We start from the raw sequence: 22,845 nt of genomic DNA, 5'->3' as shown, positions 1-22,845 counted from the left end.
GGTTGGATGGAGTGTTTCCATTCACATGGATAACATCAACTCACATATAATGCATTTTAGAATTTATCATGGGTATTTCAGACAGAACATAATTTTTAAATTAAGAAACTGCAAAGACAGGAATATCTAGATGTGCATCAGCAATTTTTTCTTAGTTGGATGCTTCTGGGACCAACACCAGCAGCGAAGTGGTTTTGAATACAGCAAGCTGCTCAGTGAGCCCACAGCACCACTTCAGGCTCAGTCTGAAACTCAGCCTCAACAAGGACATCACTGAGCCTTGCTCCATCTTTGCGCAGAGCCTCTGTCAATGCCATCTGTGCCAAAAGCTGTCCCTGTGACACTGTGGTTGGCAAGAGCATCTTAATGCTGGCCTAATGCCTGACTTTCCCATGTACATACAAACATCCTCTACTTCACCTGGGTACATATCATGCAAATGAAGGCTGATAAGTATTAAGTTTCCACAGCTACATTACTGTCATTCTCATTCACAAAAGAAAATTTAAACAGTGATCCTTACCTTAGCTTGTCTAAAACATCCAACAGCTGAAGCCCTGGGAGAGCAAAACAATGGATGCATTTGTGTTACTTACTTGGCACTGATCTATTGTGATATTTATATAAAGCTATGCTTATAAACACTTTTTTTCAGAGACAAAATGTCAAAATATCTTCAGGTGAACCTGTCAGATTGGGTAGGGTCATCTGGTAGATGGAGACCCACTGTACAGGTCTGCAGCTGTGTGAATCACTGCAGCATCTGCCTGGTGTTACTGAGGGACACAGGCACTTCTGGGAAATGATTCAGCTTGCTTTGAATCAGACATCTAAAATCACAGTGTGGTCAAATGTCTCTTGTTCTCCATGGAGAGGAATGGAGCCCAGACTCACCAACTTGGATGTGCACACTACATGAGGTGAATCCTAACAACAGTACATAAGGTCCTGGTATTCAAGTCCTTGGAAAGTATTTCTGAATCTCAGGGCTCAAATGAGTAGGCACAGTTTGAAGAGACCTTTTCTTCTCTTATGAGAAGTTTTAACATATAGAAATGTGGCCAGCTCAAGGGATACAGTGCTGCTTGGGTGCCAGAAAGATCAAAGCTATGAGAAAGCATCAAAGTTAAAGATGGGTTGGTGAAGAGAATGGAGAAAAAAAAAAAAAAGAAAGGACTCAGCCTTTAATTTTTTTTTTTTGCTCCCCAGCCTTCTACAGTCACCTTATGGATGCATCTGAAACTAAAACTGCTCTGTGCTTGGCAACTGATTTTCTCCAAAGAAAGTTAGGTGCATCAAAGATTCTTACCTATGAACTCATTTCTGATTTGTGTCCTTGTTCTTAGCTCTTCTTTCCCCAGTATGATGGCGTTGATAGCACTCAGCAGTGTCACCATGTAGGGCACGTTATCTGTGTTGGAGAGCTCATTCATGATGACACTGAATCGATACTGCTGGTTCTTCACACTCTGTTAACAACACAAGTAATATTTCTGTTTAGACAGTTCAGAAACGTCTGCTACTTCAGTGCAGGCTCTTGGATACAAACTAGCATCTTAAAACCTCTCAATTTACCCCATTGTAGCTTCATGTAAAAGCAGCACTCCGTCATGGAGCAGGGTCGGTCAGCAAATAAAGTCAATGAAACTCCTCTTAGATTCCTTTATGGTTTCTGCTAACTGATGCACCCACCTGGGCTTGTGGCCAGGGAAACCCATGGATATGGCACCATCCATTTTGCTAATCTTGTAGTGCTTTTCCTGCCAGGGAGGACCTCATGGTTGGCAGTCATCTGTCTCGGTAAGTTGGAGAGCAGTACTGTGGACTAGGCAAAATTTCCTACAATTTCACCTTATAAATCCTCGCCTCTCTTACCAAAATCATGCAAACTGACCTTAATTCCCAGCACTGTTCTTTGGGACATGGATCTACCTGCTTGGATTAGAGCAGAGCAGTCCCTCTTACTGCAGCCCAACACTTGCCTTGTAATGGTCCAGGGCATCCAATGCCAAAGCGTGGCCATCTGATGAGTAAATGCACAGTGCAGCCAGGAGCTCAAACACTTGCTTTTTGACCATGACATTAGTTGTGTCAAGTGCTGGAAGAAAAACAAAACAAAATAAAAAGGATTTAGGATGACACATTAATGTCCTGAACTTCAGTGTCTTCTGCTACATGGCTTATGACCAGCGGTAGAAAAAAGACTGAAAGACTGTACCCAGTACATGGAAGATGGGAAGAAAAATATCTCCATTTATATTTATCTTATCCCAATAGCAGTATGTGGTAGTATCTTCTAGTGGGAACAGTAAATGCTGGTTCAGGTACCCTACTGGCATTTTGGTGCTGCTTGTAGTTGTTCATCTCTTCCAAGTACCAGTGGTGCACTGCAACAGCAGCCAAGGTCTCAGAACTTGCAATCACATATTTTATTTCCCATTTTCCCATGTGGGTATTTTCTAGAGGAGCAGATGAACCATTTTCCTCAGTTAACGAGTCTTACTTTTACTGCAGAAACACTCAATATGCATACCAAGTAGGCCAATGGTTCTAACCAGTCCTCATGCATTCCTGTTTTTCCCCAGTATTTCTCTGTGAGCCCTGGGAGCTGGGAGGGACTGGACTGGACCATCTTATTTTTCCTTTATTAGTGCACAAAGAAGCTTGACCACTGAAAAGCCCAGAGCAGCCCCCTGTTTTTCACAGAACAAAAGTGCCAGCTCTGTTTTTCCCGCTGGTTAAGAAAATACAGGGTGGAGAGAAAGGAAGAGGACTTCAGGATTGAAGAGGGGGCCAAGCTAGGTTTCAGACTAAATACATTTTAAAGAGCTATTAATAAGGGTTTGTGGACACAGCAGTGATCTCAGCTAGGTGGGGCAGCACAGAAGTTGTCCTCCCAGCACCATCATAATTAAGTGCTATACAATAAATCCTAGGAGATGCCCTAACAAGTTTCATACCTAACAACAAGCCAAGTGAACGGCAGCAGAAAATGGGCAGCATTACCTACCATCTTCTGAAATGAACAGACTGAGCAGTGGCAAGAACAGGCTCACCCCAAGTCTAAACCAAGGCACCTTCCCTCCTCTTTACAGGCTACAGGTCTCCAAGCCCTTTCAATTCCTCTTCCACTGCCCTTGGAGCTCAGAAAGACAAATGAGCAAATGCCAGCAGACAGTTACGGCTGGGTTCATCCCTGGCTTCTCTGTGAACTATGAAGACACCTGTGTGGAAATGTGGTGGCAAAGGCAATGCCATTTCCAAGTAATATTATTTTAAAGAAGAAAACGAGCTCTTTCATTAATCAGTTGCGATCAACAGCTTGTTAGAAGCTTGGCGCAGGGCAAGAGGACAAGCAACAGAAAAGTCACACACACACACACACCCCTCCCCCCCCCCGCCTGCCACAAGTGATGGGTGAAGAAGGAAGATATCCTCTCACCCTGGAAGAGTTTTCTGACGTAGCCCTCGTTGCTCACAATGTATTCGATGCCTTTGTGGGAGTTCATGACCGCTCGCACACAGTTGATGCAGGTGAGCTGAAGCAGGGCATCAGAAATCCTGGCCACTCCTCGCCCGGACAGCCTGTCCAGGGCCTCCAGGAGGAGGTCCAGCCCGCACAGCTCCAGGAACTGGACCATCCAGGCATCGTCACTGTTCTCCAGGCGCTTTTTCAGCCCGGAGTAGTTCACCACTGATGGCATTTGCAGGAGACGGATGCATAATTCTGGCTCTGCATTTTCCAGGTTGGCCTCTGACTGGTCGGTCTCCTGGGGTCCAAGTTTCTCTTTCAGGGCAACCCACTTCTTGTGGGCACCTTCTTTTTTGGTGGACATCGTGAATAGCTTGTTCTGAAAGGAAAAGAAAAAACAAAGTAAGAAATTTGTCTGGACTGACCAACAACCCTCCAGAAGCCCTGGTTTTTCATCCAGGGATCAGGATGTAAAGCTCAGCTGAGCAAGTCCCCAGCTCTGCAGCACACAGGGCACACACTCTGGAACCAGTCCTTTATTGAAGAAACTGAATATATCCCCTCCTTAACCACACACATTACATTCAGGCCCTGAAAACTCCATAGAGGGACTCTTAGCACATCTAATCCAGCAAATTCAGCTTTAAAAGCTTTAAAAGTATCCAATTTACAGCAGTCAATAGCCACTACTTATTTTCATGCAGCGAAAGGGTAGGGTTGGAATTGGCATTATCAGCTCTGAACTCCTTACGACCATTAAACCACTTTAAAATCTCACTGTGCTGAAGAGGCTGTGCAGTTTCTAAGCATTTGTAATGGGATAGAGAAGTCATTTTGAGCCTATTCTGCTCCTAAGAACATCTGATTACGCTGTTATTTTTTGCTTTTGTTTCTTTTGACTGATGTGGAGCTCTCACTCTCTTCCTGTCTGCTGTAATAGCAAATATATTTGCAAAATATGGTGCTTGTGTGTGATAATGTGAGAGCCTGACAGACTTCAAGCTGAGGGACAGCAGTGGGAGGCCAGGAAAACAGCACTAAGTCTTTTTGGAGATGGGGTTCATCTCTTTGAGGCCCATCTTCCCGGAGGATGTGGCCTGTCTCAGCCATGCTGCTAGCATTGAGGAGGGTGAGCAGCTGATTCAGCAAGGAGAATCAGCAAAGCCAAATCAAATTAATCTTTGGTGCAAAACTTTATGTTTTAGGCAGGATTCTTATTTTTCAGACCTTCAGCAAGCAAGTTATACATGTCTGTTTCAAAGCAGAATGCCATCATTTTAAAGCTGTATCGCTCCCACAGAGGACAGTTGTCCCAAGGAAGGGGGAGAAAGCTGGTGCTGGCTCCTGGACCCAAAACCAGCTGCTAACACTGCCTCTCTCTCCTGCCATCCCACTGGGACCTCTGCTCCCCTGGGCTGGTGAGCTCCCATGGAGCTCAAAAGAACCTGTGAGCCAGCTGGCCCCTAAAACCCAGCACTTGGGGGATTGAAGAGATTCTAGGAGAGTCTTGCTTTCCCTTACCAGCTGCAGCACAAAGGGTTCTAGACCTGCAGTGTGTAGGGAAAAGGCTTTAAAAATCTAAACTGAAAGCTTCTGAAAGGTTTTATTTGCCAGAAAACAAAGATAAAGGGCACAGCATTTACAAAGGTTGGTAATAATCTCATTACTTTAAAGCCTGCCATGTGATTTTTCCTGGGAACTGCATTGTTGAGAAAGGTCCTGGCTGCTTCACCAGAGCAGAGCCACATGGCTTCTGGTTTACCCAAATGTCTTAATTGGGCAATCACCCCTTGGGAAACATACTGCTAAAAAGTTTGCTCACTAAATTGCAGTAGGCATTTAAGGCATGATATTATGGGTCTCAACACGTCTCTCGGAAAGACGTAAAGTGTGGTGGGATGGGATATTTGAGAAAGCTTGAAGAAGCTGCTGGGGCAAGGTGATGGTGGGACTCTCCAGCAGAAGTACCCACCTCACAGGTCACAGCATCAAAGCCTGTGTTGAGTATGGGTTGAGTAGGGTGGTGGAGTTAGTGGGATATGTTCACATAAAATTCTCTGGTGAAACCCTCTTGCAGAGTTTATCTTTGCTTGAGTGGGGAAAGAACTGGCCAAGTGCCCAGTTGTTTACTGTTCTATTCTCTGCAAAAAATGATGGTCACTATAGAAAAACATGAAGTTGTGAATATATCACCTGAGAACACACAATACAGCTGAAAAGTAATAAACAGGACGATATGAAAAAGCAAACCCAAACAACAAATCCTCCTGCCAAAGTAGAAGCTTGAATTTTTGAGATCTGTCATCACTGTCTGCAGTCCAGAGGCCTTACCCATTCCTGGTAAAATTCTTGGTGGAGTTAGTCACCCCCAAAAACTCCTCTGCACTCAAGCCCAGGAATCTGGGTTGGGCTCAGTGCAAAGAAGAGAAATCCTCCTCCCCAGCGGGAGAGAAGCTAAAGTGTCCTGCCCCAGGGTCACAGCCCTGGTGATGGGGCATCGTCCTATACCTCTGGCTGCAGCAATTTTCCAGTTTTGAGGCTGGAGAGCTGCTGTGGTCAGTGCTGTGCATTAAGCCCAGAGTGCAAACCCAAGGGCTGGTAGCAGGGTCCAAGCCCTACTCACTGGGTGGGACTCATCCCTCCTCTTGGCTCTGCTGGTAACCCAGACACTTTCCTTTTCTCAAAGTGAATGTTCGCACCAAGCAGAGAATTTAGTTTTGGGCCTTTTTGTGCACAGAAGAGCCTCATGGTCCTGCCAGGTGAGAAAGCCTACAGGAGCAGCCACTGGAGAAGGATGGTCCTCCCAGCTCACGGCTGGACTCTGGTAGCTTGTGCCAGTCAGCAGAGGGGCTGCAGAAGTGGCTGCTGACTGCAAGCTCCCTCTCCCTCAGTGTGACTTCTTTTTATACTCGGTTTATATACTGCATATGACTAAATTTTCTTATCAAAGCAGATAACAAAGTGGACTGGCTTTTTGCTCCCAGTTGTACGAACACTTCATTATATATCGGATCAGCTACAGAAAGACAGAGAGATTATAATAGCATTATCGACCTTAGGCTTAGCTGATTTCTAAAAATCAAGCTCAGCCAGTGCAGCAGGAGACAGGAAATACCAGCAGAGCATCCTGTTTGCCAGCAGATTTGCTCTAAATGATCCTTTCCTTCCCACTGGCTCTGCACAGATGTGAAGAGATGAGAAACAAACCCAGGCAGGTACGTCTCCAAAGGGTACTGTCTTGTGTTTTTATGGACTAAGCTGAACAAATTGGATTGATTAAATCTTCTTTCCCACAGAGAGTGCACTCCTTCTGTAGGGAAGAAAAAAGATTGCTAATGTACCTAATTGTAAAAAGGGGATAAAATAAATAGGCGCTGCACTATATACATGGAAAGGAAATAAACATGGAGGAGATCACAGTAAATTTCTGCAGATGGTGTGATAAAGCTGTTTACAAACACAGATATGAGTAATATATAATGAATGCAACATCTCTCCATATTTTCCATTAAGCACAGTGTTGCAAAGCCAGTCAGATACAACCTTAGAGGGTTGGAAGCTTCGCATTTTATCTGTGACCACAGGAGCTTATTAGAAGGTAAATGATCTCAGCAAAGTGACAGATAAGAGATTAAAATGGAACTCATCTATCTGGCTGTCTCACAGAGTCCATTTAGACCATGATGGCTGGGGGAAGGTGAGTCCCCTGACAAAAAGAGACAAGGTGATAGACTTAAAAGGCTGAGAGGTTGGTTAGGTCTGATAGGGAATGACAACTAAAGAAGCACCAATGCAAAAATACTCTTAATTTGAAGAGAATCTCCTGGGGAAACGTAACTCATCCTCTTGCACCCAGCCACAGCAACATTGTGGCTCATAGTGCTAACTTTTTGGATCCTTGAGTCTGCAAAGCTGCAATGTTCCCTGCATCCATCCATCCATCCAACCCAGTTCATGAAATTTCCTCCTCCTCTCTTTTTGAATCAGGTGCTTCCAAAATACAGTTTTCTGTGCCCCTCTGTCCTTCAAGTCAGCTCCTAGGGAGATGACATCTGTGGGAGATAAATCAAGGCACATCAATAATTTCTCCATCCTATGAAGCTGTGAAGAAGAGAGCTGCACAGCACAGCTTTCAGTCTAAATTACTGCATGCCTCCAGGATGACACAGATCACAGCAAGGACCTGGGAGGACACGTGAAAAGAGATTTCTGAGGGCAACCAAGTGTAACTGAATGGAAAAAAAAAAGGAAGAAAAATCACAGGTCAAAATCATTCTGACTTTCTGGGAGCAGGCCCACCACCCATGCTGCAGAATGGGGGGGCATATGGGAGAACAACAGCACCTTGCTGCCTTTTGAAGAAGTTTGGGAGTATCCTCACTCCCTGTTCTGCCCTCACAGACCTCTGCTTTTCTCTGCAAGGCTGCTGGGGCACACTGCTGGCCCCTAAGAAAAATTCTTGTTTGCTGCTCAGCCTCTCCTCCTTTCCCTGCCTGTTCCTGGCACTCCACAGCCTGTTCTGCCTGGCTGACTGCTAATGAGAGGTTTTGCTTCTGGGTAGTTCCACTTTTCACTCTGCCACTGGGAATACACCATGCCTTTGTATTTTGTAATGTATCAGACTACACAGTCACTAAAAAGAAACAACATCCTGGCTTTGTGCTTTCCCAACCCACTTCAAGGAGCATGTTCTTCCTCTCCTCTTGCTTTCATTTGTTGCACTGTGTTTTCCTGCGCAGTGTCTGAGCAGCTCACATACATACAGGCTAATGAAACCATCCTCCCGTGCACTGACAGAAGCAGGGGGGACCACAAATCTGTTTTAGAAGGCAACCTGACCCCTTGGTATGGGCCCATTAGCATCAGTGGGAACTGGCTAGAGTACTCAGTCTCCCAGGGTAGCTGATGGTGAGGGTACAGTGGGAAACTGAGGTGTGCAAACAAAAGGCATGGTTTGCCCAACAGACTCTGCCTCAACATGAAACCAACTGCTGCTCCATCCTTTTTCCGCCATAGCCAATAACCTCAGTCACCTTCAGATCTTGTTAGCCTTGATCCTAAGCAGTATCAGAGGTCAAAATAGGTGATTTATGATTAAAAAAATGAAAAGGCCTTGGAATGAGTGCCCAGTCTTACTCTGCATTAGTGAAGAAGCTCAGGAAGGAGTGAGACAAATAGGAGTTCTGACAAAGGAGCCCAAATCACCTCTGTCCTCAGAGGCACTGCCTCATTATGGGGAATGCTTTGTCCTCAGCAAATGAGGGAGCATGGACTTGCAGCCCACAGTGGAGTAGTGCCCACAGCAGCACCTGTGCCATCCATGTACTGGCTGGGGGTGGCACGGGTCTGGCAATGGCTTCCTCTGGCAGCAAACTGCCGGAGAGGGATTTCAGCGCGTTGATAAAAAGGACCAGGGCCATACTGGTATAAATGTGTGTATTATGCTAGTATAGCTTATTCTTCTGCAAAGAAAGAAAAAACATGTCCTGATTAGGTCCCATTCACCAGTATCAGGTTGCTGTGTGCCAGCATATCTTCTCTCTCCTGAGCAAATATAGGCTGTGATACCGAGTGACATCTTGCACAAGTGGTAAATGTATCCATTCAACATGCATTGGTAGTGGTGGGGTCACACCAGGGTTAACTACATCAGTAAAAATAATCACTGGTGCCTTCTTCCTCACCAATAAATAAGGAAGTAAATAAATCATCAGGCTGCTACAGGTACTACATACAAATCAAGCTCAAGTGAGCTGCTCAAGAATGTTTGTGTTAGGATCTTCAGTGGCATCTAAAGCCTTATTTATATTTAAAGGTCACACCAGCTTAGCTTCAAAGGGATTTAAAAACACTCTTCATTACAACAGTAACACAGTTTGAGACGCTGGATAACTGCTCTACCTTAACCTGGTGAGCCAGGTTTAAACCAGGTCGGTGCAGCTATCAGACCTTTGCTTCAGAAACAGCCATTGCCACCACCACTGCCAGTGTGATGGGAGGCCTGGCCAGAACCAAGGCACCAGCCTTCCCGATCTGCTGAGTGCCAAGTGAGCTGAAGCCATTTAAAAAGCTTTCCATGGAGGATATGAGCCCTGAGGCATCCTCACATGCTATCACAGGCCTGGGGAGGCAGGGTGGGTTTTGGGTTGGAGGGATGCCAGGTGGTAGCCAGCACCTGCCCCATTGCAGAGGCGCCGCTCCCAGCAAACACTTCATCCCAGTCTCAGCGGGGCTTCCTCCCTGCTGTTGATGGCTGAGCATCCTGACCCCAGCTGGAAAGGAAGGAGACTTGGGTCCAGATCCCACAGAAATCCTGACAGAGCATCTGCAGGCTCCCCCTGCTCCCTGCTCCAGCACCCACACACTCTGGCAGAGGCAGCAGTTACACCCACACCCTCCCCTCCTCAGCAATTCCAGCAGTGTTCAGCATTTTGGGATGCAATTTATTATTATGATTTGGGGTCACATGAGAAGCAGAAACTGTTACCCAGCAACATGGACAGTGCGGTGATAACTTCCCAAGACTCTCCTGGTTCCTACTCAGCGGGAAGCTGTCACACAAACAGGTATTATGAGAGCGAAAAACCTTTTATTGCTTTTTGTTTGCTTTGAAACACTTCCACAAGATGCCATGAGGACAGGGAAAACGGACAGAGGAAAGAATTCATACCTCAGAGCTGAAGCCAAATTACTCCCCTGTCTCTCTTGCAAGACAGATCCTTCCTGACAAGCTCCCCGGCCAGCTCATTTTCTCTTTCTCTGCTGAGCAACCTTAAGTCAATACAGTCTAAATCCCAGAACGAGCATGTCTGCAAATCACAGGGTCTAAGAAAGTTCAGCAGGATGTCGCTGTCTAATAGTATGTAAATACCAGTCTTCAGAAAGGTGCGAGCAAGTGACTTTCTGTAGCCTCCAGGGAAGGCATTTGCATGTCATTTGTCACCCCTCTCATTGACTCTGTGCTGGCTGCAGGGAAGTTAACACTTCCCCATGGGCTGGGAAGGAGGAAGCCTTGCACCACACATCCATCTGCCAGCATGAGAAAGCAGTCCTGGCACAGGGTGACTCAGAGCAGGGAAATGATCTGGCAGAAGGAAAGGAAAAAAAGAAAAAAGAAAAAAAAAAAGAGGAAGAAGGATGGCCAGGGCGAGTGGGATGAAGATAGTGGGGGGTGGCAAGCAGTGGGGACAGCCCCTTGCACCTTGCATCAGCCACACACATGGGACTTTCTGGGCTTGTGGCACTGGGGCTTTAGACACTGCAAGTTCTCAGAGGTCTTTGAAATGCTGGGAGAGCTAGGAGAGCTTAAAATAATGAGGATATCTGACCCAGAGTTGCCTGCCCCAGGACTGACAGTAAGGAGAGGGGCAGCACAGCAAAGGCCAGAGGCTCAGGCAGTGTTCCCCTGGGTAGGGGCTGGATGATGGGTTCCTGCTCTTACCAAGGCATCCTGAAGTTCCAGCTGAGCTTTGGTTCAGCCTGGCTTCAAATGGGCTGAGCAGAAAACATCTCTGCACCTTCCTGGTTGAGATTTCACATGAAAACTAGCTTGTAAGCCACAGCTGTAAAATGCATCCATTCAGCCTCTCAGGAGGTGTCAACCAAAAGCCAGTTATTACCAAATTGTGAATATTTCAACATGGCCCATTTTAGCAGAGGCCTCCTGCCTGGCTCAGGGTAGCAGCTGGACTTCAAATACTGTTTTTTTCTTAGTCCATCAGGCACCTAGCCTGGACTGAACCCCCTAGATCAAAATTTGGTGCTCACAGCAACAGCTTTTCTGCTTTAGTGAGGAAACTCAACCCTGTGTACATGAGCACAGCTCCACCAATATTAGAAACACACTGATCTCTCTGCCCTTTAGTCCAAATCCAGCTAGCACTGAAGACACAAACTTGCCCATGTGCATTCTAATTAAGGCAGTTTCACCACAATTCAGGAAATTCCAGGGAAATGACTTTGCACAACTTCCCATCCAGCTGTAGGAAGCACTCTGAGGGCAAGACAAACATGAATTGATGATGGGCTTTGTATCAGCAAACACATTTCACTTTACATTAGTTACGTGCTCTCCTGATGTGTAATCCCCAAGTCCTCAAAAGTTTAGTCTCTAATCTTGTTCTTGGGAGCAGGAGGGGGCTCACAGCAGGTTTTAGGGTAAAAAAAAAATATAATTCAGAGAAAAAGAATTCCTGCAAAGAAAGGACCATTGCTGTTGTGAATTCCTGACCTTGCAATCACAGGAGAAATTTAAAGGGCTGTTTGCTCCCTTTAGGTTTCCTCTGAAGCCTGGACCTGTGAGATCTGCCAGAAATGTTTGTGTTCTTAGAAAAGCTGCATCATCTCCCACAGAAAAATAAGCAGAAGCAGAGATATCTGGCTAAAAAGCAATAAACTCAGCTCTTGGGTTGCAATGTCCCTCCGTGGGCCCCACAGCACAAGAACAGCAGCAGCAATGGGCATTAGCTGAGAAAAATGATGGGTTTGGATCTCAGCTAGTGCTCCCAGCCTGCATCACTTGTGCTGCTTCCAGATGTCTGCAGCCCTGCCTGGCTGCTACAGGCAGCTGCTGGTACCCTCGCCATGCTCAAACACCAGCCTGTGCAGGAGCAGCTCATGGATGGACAGATGCTCCTGCATGCTGCAGAGCTCAGCCCCCAGCCATCCATATGGATAGACAGACCTATCTATCCATCCATAACTCAGTCCCAGCTAAAGCATTTGCATTCCAAGGAAAGACCAGAAAGAGCCCACACGTGTGGCTGTTTCCCTGCCTGAATGCTTTGGGCACCACCTGGGTTTCCTCCCCAGCTTCCCTCTTCCTCTGGAGGAAGCAGCAGCAGCCCCATGCAGATGTGCTTGGAGAGAGGTACCAGTGGGGAGTCCCGAGGCTTGTCTCCCACAGGAGTTGAGTGCTACCCTGGGGAGCAAAGATTTGCCCCCTGACCACAAGAGTGTAGTGTGTTAGGGGCATAAATCCTTTTATAGATCCACCTCTATATGTCTGAGCTTCTGTTCCAGCATCCTTGCTTTCAGGTTGCTTAGAGATGCCTAATGGTTTTCCCCCAGAAAATCAGCCCAATTTTACCCTGATTTTCTAGCAGATGATTCCATGGCTCTCTGAACAGTAGTTACATCAAAATCAGAGAGATTAAATCAAGAACTGAAAGTTTAGTTCCATTGCCATTAGGCAAAGGAGAGCCAAGACCCTCTAAAGCTCCAACATCACCCGAATGCCTCTGGATCACAGCTTCCCTGCCCACATGGTGCAATCATGAAATGCAGGAATCCAATTAAACAGAAACAAATACACCCCACTTGCCCTTAAGAATTAGATTATTCCTAATTACAGCAATCAGTGTCTTCTTATTGCTCTACGTTTACATGACAAATCAGCCCCTGTGCCAGTGGCTTTTCTTGTAAATGGTATCAAGGATTTTGGAAAGGAGACACTGAGCTAATTTCTGGCTGGCAGTGAAAGGTACCAGCCAGAGGTCTGCTGTGATGGCTCTTTTTGGTGATTCTGCCTGGAGTTTATCATCCAGTACTAAATTACTAAAAATCAGCACTGCCAATATTCAAGAATTACAGGCATAATATTTGCCTCTGCACCTTTGTGACTGCCTTGTTGGGTACTGCTGCTGCTATGGAGCCAGTTAAGACAACCATTCTTTACAGGGGAAAAAATTAGGTATTGGGAAGAAATCTGGATAAATCAACAACACTCCTTTTTTCATCTGGGAACTGAACTCTGCAACAAGCAGCTAGAAGGCCCAGTGTCATATAAAGTGCTGAAAGGCATTGTAAGGGGGTTTGGCCATGTGAAAACAAACAAATCTGGGGAGAGAGCACAATCCTCTCCCTGCCCACAAAGACAGGAAGGTGTCTGGCCTTTGCAGCAGGACCCTGTGCTGTAGGGATGCCAGGAGATGCCACAGGAGCTGCTGGGGAGCAGATGGGATGGGCTACCGATGACCTTCCGAGGCACTGAGAAAGAACAGTGAAAGCAGTTGGTTTGCTGTCTCCTCAGGGAGCAGAGACATCTGAGCATCCTCAGGAGGTTGTGGGAGAAAGACAGAAGCTGCAAAGCTGACTGCTGGCTATTCTGCTTACTGAATTTCTCTGCCCTCCTTGGAGACTGACGCCCTCTCTAGCTCTCTTCTCACAGACCAGCACTCTGACTGCTTTTCTGCTGGATAGATTCACTTTGGATGATGCTATCAGGAGGAAAAAAGAAAAGGCTTCTGAAGTAGTCTTTATCTGATGGACACTTCAGATAATGAAAATAAAAGGACTCAGCTACTGCCAGCATATGTGTATTTCTGGGAACTCTGTATTTAATAGTGTTGGTCTGTTTTAAACATCCCAACCATTCACTCTGCAGCTCTTTTGGTAAGAAGCTTCTGCAACAAAAAACTGTTTTGACAAGGGTGCTTCCAGCCAAGGAGATTAAACCATTAACTGTGGGGAACTCAGTGCTTTCTTTGGACAGGTGACAACACAATTTTCTGCCAAAAACTCAAATTGCACCAGCAGTTCTACCCAGAGCATGGATTTCTAAGGATGCATGTGCCCCTGAGCATGGGCTCAGTAAAGAGCCTGATATATATTCAATTTATTTATCCTGCATATGTGTGTTACACCTGTGCTAAAGCTTCAGGGGAACTGCTTAGGTGTTGCCAGGATGAGTGGTGGTGAGGCAGCTGAACTCTGCTCCCTTGCACACACACTATGCAAATAGTGAGATGATGTGATTACAGAAAAAAAAAGACCTTTTGAGCTCTGCCCCAGAAGAAGCAGGCAGGTCCTGTGCAGGCTTTAGCCATACTCCTCTGGTACAGGTACAAAACCTTCACACTTGCACAAAGATTTAGATCTTCAGGCAGGGAATAGCTTTTCCCTCAAAACCAATACGATGCAGGAGGTCCACAGGGGAAAGGGCTGTAGGCACCACTAAGCCAAAGAACTGCCCAGAAAAGCCTCTGAGACACCAGAACGGTACACAAGAAAACAGTATTTTTCCAGCTGTTCTCCAAACAGGCTGCAAATACAGCTCCCTCCTATTAGGATCAGCTTTTCCATTCAATTGCTGATGAATCATGGTGGCTGGTATCTTACCTGGTGAACAGCCCAAGAGCAAACATCCTGAACATTTTTGTTCAGATAAGGCTGAGCAGAGCCAGGATTCCTAATGGCACAGGCAAAGTACATACTGCACAAATTAAGGTGAACAGACCCAGATACTGCCAGGGACTTCCCTGTGAGCTTGTCTGAATATGAACGTTACTGAGAGCAACCAGAGAACATGCTCAGCTGCTAATTCAAGAAATTAAGCATTTGAGCCGTTTAAAATTAAGTCTTACAGAAGGGTGGCTTAGCATGATTCAAAAACTAACCCACTCCAAAGATGCCCATTTTCTCTACTGCTGGGTGAAAAATTTGAAGTCCTTATTTTATAATGCAGTAATCGTAGAACATTGACTGGCTTAACCTTCACTTTGCTACCATACTTGGTCCAGCTGCTACAAAAAGATCTAAAGTTGTCCTCCTAGATGTTATCTTTCCAGTTGTCCATCAGCCTTGGAATTAATGTGAAGGGATTTTAGTATGGCCCAACTAGCTGGAGATTTATGATGGGAAATTCTCATGCTGGGGCAAAATGACATTGCAATACATAGGTCTAACTTAACGTACAGGATTTCTTATACAAATCCTTTGATCTCTTTTAGTTTTTCCTACATAATAATTTAGATCACTTCAGAAATGAGTAGTTGATACTGTTTTTTTTCTTTGCAAAGAAATTAGTTGTTCAGTCATATCCTCAGGTTTGCACAGTCCAAACAGTTGCACTGCTTTATGCCAGCTGAGCATATGGCTGTCACTGATTTTCAAGAGGACACTCACTAGAATTATCTGATAAATAAATACACAACTAATATTAGGATATCATTTTATAAGTGATTCATCTCTACACATATGGCTCACTTCAACACTTGCTTACAGGTGTTATCAGAACAGGGGTTTGAGAATTACAAGCTTGTAAATCAATTTAGGTTTGTGATAGTCCTTTTCCCTACCTTTCTTCTAGATAAATAAAGACCACGTTAAGGGCTTGGTAATGGTTGCAGAGGCTCACTCCCTTTCCAGTAATGGAAATAACAAAACCCAGAATTTATCCCCAGGCTTATAAAAGAAGCCTCAGGACTGGGTAAATACAAAATAACTCATGAATATTGGACAGCTTGTTCTGAAATGTGGAACTACAGACCATCAGTGCATAAACAAGTGAGCAGAGCCAAGCAGGCTGGAAAGCAGCCTTCTGAGGAAGAAATGGGGCAGCTCAGTCAGACTTCAGATGCAAGCTACTTGGGGAGCTGGGTGTCACATCAGTGTGATGTAAACCAGAAGGCAAACAAATTATAAAACATATCAGGGAATGAAAATATTTGTTCCCCAATGCGCTTTCATGGCTGGCTCAAATTTGCATCACTTGTCACATAAGTCAAGAACAAGACACGTTCACAAATAATTCCTAAATTGCAGAGCCCACTGCTGAAGTGCCAGGTAAATATTGTAACCCACAGTTTCTTATTCCATGCAAACTTTTTTGCTCTGGCTCAGAGCACATTTGATGAAAGGCCTTGCACATGCAGCTGAAAACTAAGCCTGCTACAAAGCCGACCAACTCTAAAGGATTTATATATTTATTTTTTTTAAAATAGCAGAAGTAATTAATCTGCTTCAGAGAATGAATCAGCCTTTTCTGAGCTAGAAATGCACAAAGGAGAAGATTGTGGTTGTTTCTGGGGTGGGGGGGAGGCTTACTCACACAACCAAGGCAGCGGGGGCAGCTGCCCAGGATCCACAGTCGTCGGCAGCAAGGGGGGCAAAATAGCAAAGCTGATGGAAAGAGCTGATTTGCCACCACTTGGTTTCTTAGCAGGCTTGACAAGAAAACCATTGCTCACAAAAAGCTTCTACCTTGTCCTATGGGAACTCCTATTTTCACCTGGGGCCTCCTTCAGAAAATAAGGCTGCGGCTCAGCTCGCTGCTTTCAATAAATGCTGTGCAAAGAAAAGCAGGGTGAACAAGAAGTAGACCATTTCCAGATAGGGGAAACCAGCACAACAAGCAGCGCAGAGATAGCTGCCCTATTAAAAAAGAATGCAACTTAACTGACAGAGCAGAGGGTAACAAAGTTCTTCCTTAGCTACTTTGACACAGAGCCCGCTCATCAGAGTTGTAAATAAATGAATAGAAATGATGCCTTCCTCATTCATCAACTCAGAGAGTGGAAAGGGGCTCTGCTGCAGCCTGGGACTTCTGCTCCCCCAGTTCATTCCCTCTGCCTGCCAGGGCACAGTGGAGAGGACTGTGTTCCCAGCCAGGGCCAACCTTGCCAGGCAGCCCCTGGGATGGGGACAGGGCTGGCTGTAGAGCAAACAGGAGCAGAGAAGATCCTGTGGGTCTCCAGTTTAAACTGATCTCCACAAGGGCAATCTCACCAACATTTTCCATTTTAAACTAGAACTAAATTTAGAGATTTTATGGTTGCAGGGTGTCTCCTTTCCCACACTTTCCTGGAGTGATCTCCAAATTCTTCTACTGTCCTCGGTTGTTAAAATGTGACTCAGCTCTCCCAGCTGGAAAAGTGGAGACCAGCACAGTTCCAAGGTGGACTGCTGCCATTACTGGTGTCCTCTTTCAGCATTAACCACGAGCTTGGGAGCAGCACAGGCAACAGAAGGCCTTGCAAGTCAGATCTGGGGAGAAATCAGTGTTTCTGAACCTGTGGGTACTCTGTGAGTACCTACACAACCTATCAACTGCAGTTTCTCTCATGACCCTTTGGGTAAACTCTTCCTAGCACCAAGGGATGATTGAGGACACCTGAACAACAGAGTCTAATGGAGCAGAAAGTTAAGAGAAAATTCCTCCTCTGCCCTTAAACATTCCCCCAAATTAATACCACATATACCCGAGTTGAGGCAAAACAATGGTCATGGAAAGAAAGAGATGGGAAATCAATGCAAAATAGCACCACCTGGTGACACCTGCAACAACCACTGCGCCCTACCAACTTCAACATTTGGCAGCTCTTTATTTGCTTTTACTGTTTTTATTGGACGTAGTGCTGGATCAATGTCCCTTCTGAATAAATAAAACATTTTGGAATCAGTTGAGTGACTTTCATCAGCTGGCCACCACTCCTCCTTTGGGCTTTCCCTAGTCTCCTCAATCAGCTCAGTAGGCTCCCCAGAGCACCTTGAAATACACCATCAAACACTATAGAGCCTTTTGCAAACACTATTGCTTGCTTAAGATTTTCACTGATTTGTGGCTTCAGCTTTCCCAGCACTTTGAAATGTTGGCTCAGGTATCAAACTAGTAGAAACAGCTGAATCTGTGAACAATACCTGTCCGTTTCATCAAAGAGAAAACCCCTCACGTTGTTAGACCCTCTCGTGCTTTCCACAGATGTGACAGGTTGACAAAACAGCAAAAAATGTTCACCTGACACGTTGTACAATCACTTACTTTAACCCCAGCCACGCATGTAGATGCCAGGCTATGATTCAGGGGCTCATGAGCTCCACACAATCTCTTCCTATTTGTTTCCACATTCAGTTCCATAAAATCAGCACCTCATCTACCACTGACACAACATCTGGTAGCAATCATAAGGCTGGGCCATTGCACACCAGTATTTTTTTCTTAGAAAAAAAGGAAGCAGAGGAAACTTGCCTTTGATGAGGATCCTCAGTGGCACCGAGAAGCTGCATACATGTAGCAAACCCTTTTTTTGAAGCATTCCTATCTAGTGCTTTGTTCCAGTTTGTACAGCACACATGCAGAACTGGAATGCTGTGACAATCCTGCACCAGATGCACCACTATGCCATCCTCCATTAGGAGAAAGCCAAGGCTCTAAATTTGATGTAATATTTTTCCTTCTCCTAGTTTGGTTTTAGCATCTCTGTGGACAGCATGGGACCCGAGAGCTCCCTGTGTAACTATAATCCAGATAGTTCTCCTGCTCTGTTGTAGCACTAGGCACCCTCAGAGCTTTCTCTGGCCACTGGGACATGAAGGCAGCCTCTGCAGCACAAAGCTCACAAGCACTGTATGATAAACCATTGCACACACACTGCTGAGAAACACTGGAATAAACTTGATTTTGGTGGATAATACCAAAGGGATTATAATATGCTAGGTCAGACACATGTAGTCATTTTGAAGCCTCCCTTCTGCACTGAAAGCCAGGGATATCATGCTGCAGGGCTATACCTACCTTCTGCAAAACATGTAGCTATTTTTCACCTAGTTAGATAAAAAGCCATGCACAATGTTAACAAATGGAACAGGAATAACTCCTTGGGATGTGTTTGCCTGCACCTACTGGCTGCAGTATTTTGCACTGACAAGAGCTGGATTTGTTCAGTACCATTGGCTGATCCTGAGAGTTGACTTTGTTGATTCAGTGGGCGGTATTTCCTCTGAATCATTACTGATAGACTTTATTGCAAATATTAAGAGCAAGGATATTCAACTGGGAGTTAAGTCTGAGCTCAGATCTGAGCACTGAGTTTGTCTGAAGTTCCCCCAACCATTTCAGCTCTACGAATATTGTTCACTAATTTATGGCATTGTGTTGCTACTCATTGCTGAACTACTCCCATCTTCAACTCATGGCTGGTTACAGCACAATGGCGGGATTAAAAATCTCTCATCAACAGAATAATCATTGCAGCAAAAAAAAATATAAATAATTGAAAACATGGAAGTAAATGGGAGGGAAAGAGGGACAAAATGCAACTGAGTTTGCTTTGATAAGAACAATTTCTACTCAGTTGCTCTGTGAAACCTATCTGGCCTACCTGGCATACAAGAAAGGGGTAGAGCTCAGATTCTGACATGTTTGAAGTGCAGCCACTTGCTCCACGATCCCCAGCGAAGCCATGAGTTAAGCCACTAAAGATGAAAATTTCTAATAAATAAGGTACAGACCTAAAAGGATCCGACAGCCTGGCCCATGGAAGAGGTCAGTCTGAGTTTGCCAGAGATCATTCCCAAAAACGAGGAAGACCTCATCCTACTTAACATCTCCTTTCACAACAGAGCGAGTGGGAGAAAGCTGGGAGAATACTGCACCAGCCCAGAGCATGGGGATATGCAATAAAAACAGGATTAATAAGAAAGCCAAAATAAGATCAGATCCAACAGCAGAAAACAAAAGTCAAATGCCTTGGGATGAAAGTCCCAATTTTCCTCCCTCATCATAGGACAGGAGGAGCCTGAGGAGGAGGTTAATTGCAATACCTACCAGGTGAGGTATTTATTTCTAGCTGAGGTGTCAAAACACAAGAGGCACCAGACGGACCTCTGAGCCTTGCAGCTCTGCTCATCCATGAAGTCAGAGAGTGAGAAGCCCAGCACAGGACTGCTGGGGATCAGCAGAAGCTTGCTCCATGAAAGCAGATGGCAAGTTCCAGCTTGTTTGGCATTGCACAGCAAGGAGAAAAGCATGAGACTCTATTTCTATACTGATAAAGAGAGAAAAGCATCAGACTGGGAGTACTAAGCAATCATAGTGAAAACACCAGGTAAGAGAAGGTCATACATTGGGGAAAAAAAAATTATAATATCAGTTCAGTAAAGTTCTGAATGTTCCATTTCCCAAGGGACCAGGAAGAAATCAATTACAGTGGTGTGCAATAAGGCATAATATCATTTGGTGCTTAGATTTGCTGACATGCCAGGTCCCTTCCTGTCCTACATTTAGATTATCTTTTACACAATGGGTCTTGTACACTGCTTGCATTTTTGAAGCAAAATTCTTGGACAACAGCCTAGAATGGGATTATTAACTTATAACAGGACAAAAAAAAAAATCACATATGCTCAGAGGTTCCTGCCTCCCCATCCCGCCTGCAATTTTGGCAGCCACTGCTCCCCTCTGTAGTGGAAAAACAGGCTGAAGTGGATGGAAGAGAAATGAGATTAGTAGCCAGACAGCCCAAATTCTGAGCAAGTTCAGTAGGACAATTGCAACCTTACTGTAACTCTGCTGACTCCAACTTTCATTTATTACTTGGATCAGAAGTTTTCTCCCAGTCTACCAGGAGCCTGATTCATTTTGGTGGCAGCAAGTTTACTTGGAGAAATTTCCCAGTCTTAGGAATCCAAGAAAAATGACATACAGTTCAGAATGCCTATCTGATGCAGGGAGGGAGGACGATGAACACCGGTTTGGGGTATTTCTCCTAAGATCAGTGTCTCGGAGCGCTCCTTCCCCACCCCCAAGCTCTGGAATTCAGCTCCGGGTGCTGATTTTGCAAGAAGCCACTTCATCATTACAGAACTATTGAGCAAAAGGGAGGATGAGGCACGAGACAAGTATGTGAGTAAACCCGGGCAGGACTTGGGAGACTTTGTCCAAAAAACACTGGGTAACACAATCTTTCAAAATAAAAGCCTGATACTGGCCCAGCCCCGGGAGCAGACCCAGCAGCCGTACACTCCATGCTAGCAGATGCACCGTCACAGCCGGGCAGAGCAGGACCACATCCCGCCTGCATATCACACTGTCACACCTGCGATCTGGACCATGTTGAACCTACACATCACACGGTTGCCGCTGCAATCAGGACCATGCCACACCTACGCAGTGTGCAGCTGCACCCGAGATCCAAACCACTTCCAGGCTGTATATGGTTTCTTCGCAACTGCAATTGGGAGCAATTCCCACCTGTGTGTTCCACCGTCGCACCTGCAGCCCGCACCCTGTCCCACCTAGATGCTGCTCTGTTGCGTCTGCAACCCGGAGCGACCCCCACCTACGCGATGTGCTGTCACACCAGCAGCCGGGACGACGTCCCAGGGATGGGCTGTACTGTCACACCTGCAGCCCAGCCCAGGTCCCACCCACCTCCCCCGACCGTCGCACCTGCAATCAGAGAATGGTTTGGTTGGGAAGGGACCTTAAAGATCATCTAGTTCCAGCCCCTCTTCACGGGCAGGGACACCTCCCACTAGACCAGGTTGCTCCAAGCCCCATCTAACCTGGCCTCGCACACTTATTCCTCCTGTCGCTCAGCCAGCACCTCCCTGCAGCACCGAGCAACACCTCCGAGCAGCCTGCGGGGGTCTTTCCTCCCGTGATACCCGCCCCGTCTCGTCTCACCAGCGGGGACCGGGGGAGAGCCGGGAGGAAGATGCCCAGCGGGACTGCAACCCCAGGAGGGGGGATGAGGATTCAACCCAACTTCTCCCGACCGAGAGGACCCCCCCGCACCCGACGTCTCCCCGGCGGGGCTCAGCCTTACCGCAGCAGCCTTCCGCGGGGTGGGGGGCGGCGAGGCGAGGCGAGGCGAGGCACGGCAGCCACCGACCCTCCGCCGGCGCCCGCAGCCGCCGGGCTCTGCCCGCCCGCGGCAGCCGCGCCCCGGTTCCGGGGCGGAGCGGGGGCGGTGCGGCGGGGCGGGGGGTCCGGACCGGCCCCACCGGGGAAGTTTCTCTCTCCGCCCGAAGAAGGATCGTGCTGCACCACCCCCAGCCCTGCCTGGGGATATTCCCGAGGCCAGTCTCGGCCCCCTCCCCCGGGCTCGCCCTGACAGAGCCTCCGCGGAGGAAGGGCCCTCCCTCGCTGGTCCTGAGGGGTCCAGACTTCTCCTCCGGGAGGGATTCCCCCTTCCTCCTGCCGCCCCTGAGCATCCCGGAGGCAAGCGCTGCCTCCTGTCCCTGCAAGAGGGGTTTTACAGGACCCCGAACCCGGCTTGGGGTCACTCTCTCTATTCAGCCACGGGGGCTTGAATTCGTGGCCCGGAGCTGGGAGGTGAGTGGGGAATCACGAAACCTGGGGAGAGGTTTCCCAGGTGGTCAGAGACCCTGCGACCTGGTCTCTGCGTTTTAAGTGCTTCACTTTATATGTCTGTGATAAGAGGGGAGGGCTGCCTTTAGCGAAATGCGTCAGCTCTACAGATGAGCCATGAGACAGTGGAGCAAAGCCTAAATACTATCAGCCAGGTGGGGAGAGTTTGGTGGAAAAGTTTGTTTCCCTTCGTGGGTCAGGAGTGCAGCCACCTGTAGGCAAGGAGGGCCAGACTCAGTTCTCTTTTCAGGCAGAGCTGCTCAGCTTCACCATCCAGACAGAAAATCTGGCAGGCAACATCGTGGGTGGGGGAGAGGGGGATAGCTGATGTAAAACCCATGATCAAGTGTTTTGCAAAGGGCTGCTTCAAGCCTGTGAGAGCCAACCTTAACCCACTGGGTGTGATGGTAGGAGACTGGAGGGATAGTTACAGGGTAAGAACACGGTGCTAAGCATCTCAGGCTTCACATTGGAAAATGAGACCTGAGGTTTTACTGGTTGC

General features: G+C 46.7%; 1 protein-coding gene across 1 annotated transcript; it reads right to left on the bottom strand.

The window, feature by feature from the left end:
- Positions 1-519: 519 nt before the first annotated feature.
- On the bottom strand, positions 520-21,847 carry LOC127385393 (inverted formin-2-like). The gene is made up of 5 exons (XM_051621118.1): positions 21,799-21,847; positions 3,443-3,851; positions 1,983-2,098; positions 1,310-1,469; positions 520-557 (listed from the first exon to the last, which is right to left on the bottom strand). Exons 2-5 carry the CDS (start codon positions 3,834-3,836, stop codon positions 520-522), a joined length of 708 nt encoding a protein of 235 aa, XP_051477078.1. The 5' UTR covers positions 3,837-3,851; positions 21,799-21,847.
- Between the last annotated feature and the right edge of the window lie 998 nt (positions 21,848-22,845).

The sequence above is a fragment of the Apus apus genome, chromosome 5 (genome assembly GCF_020740795.1).
Source record: "Apus apus isolate bApuApu2 chromosome 5, bApuApu2.pri.cur, whole genome shotgun sequence".
In the NCBI taxonomy this organism is placed as follows: domain Eukaryota; kingdom Metazoa; phylum Chordata; class Aves; order Apodiformes; family Apodidae; genus Apus; species Apus apus.
This window is presented reverse-complemented; position numbering and strand designations above follow the sequence as displayed.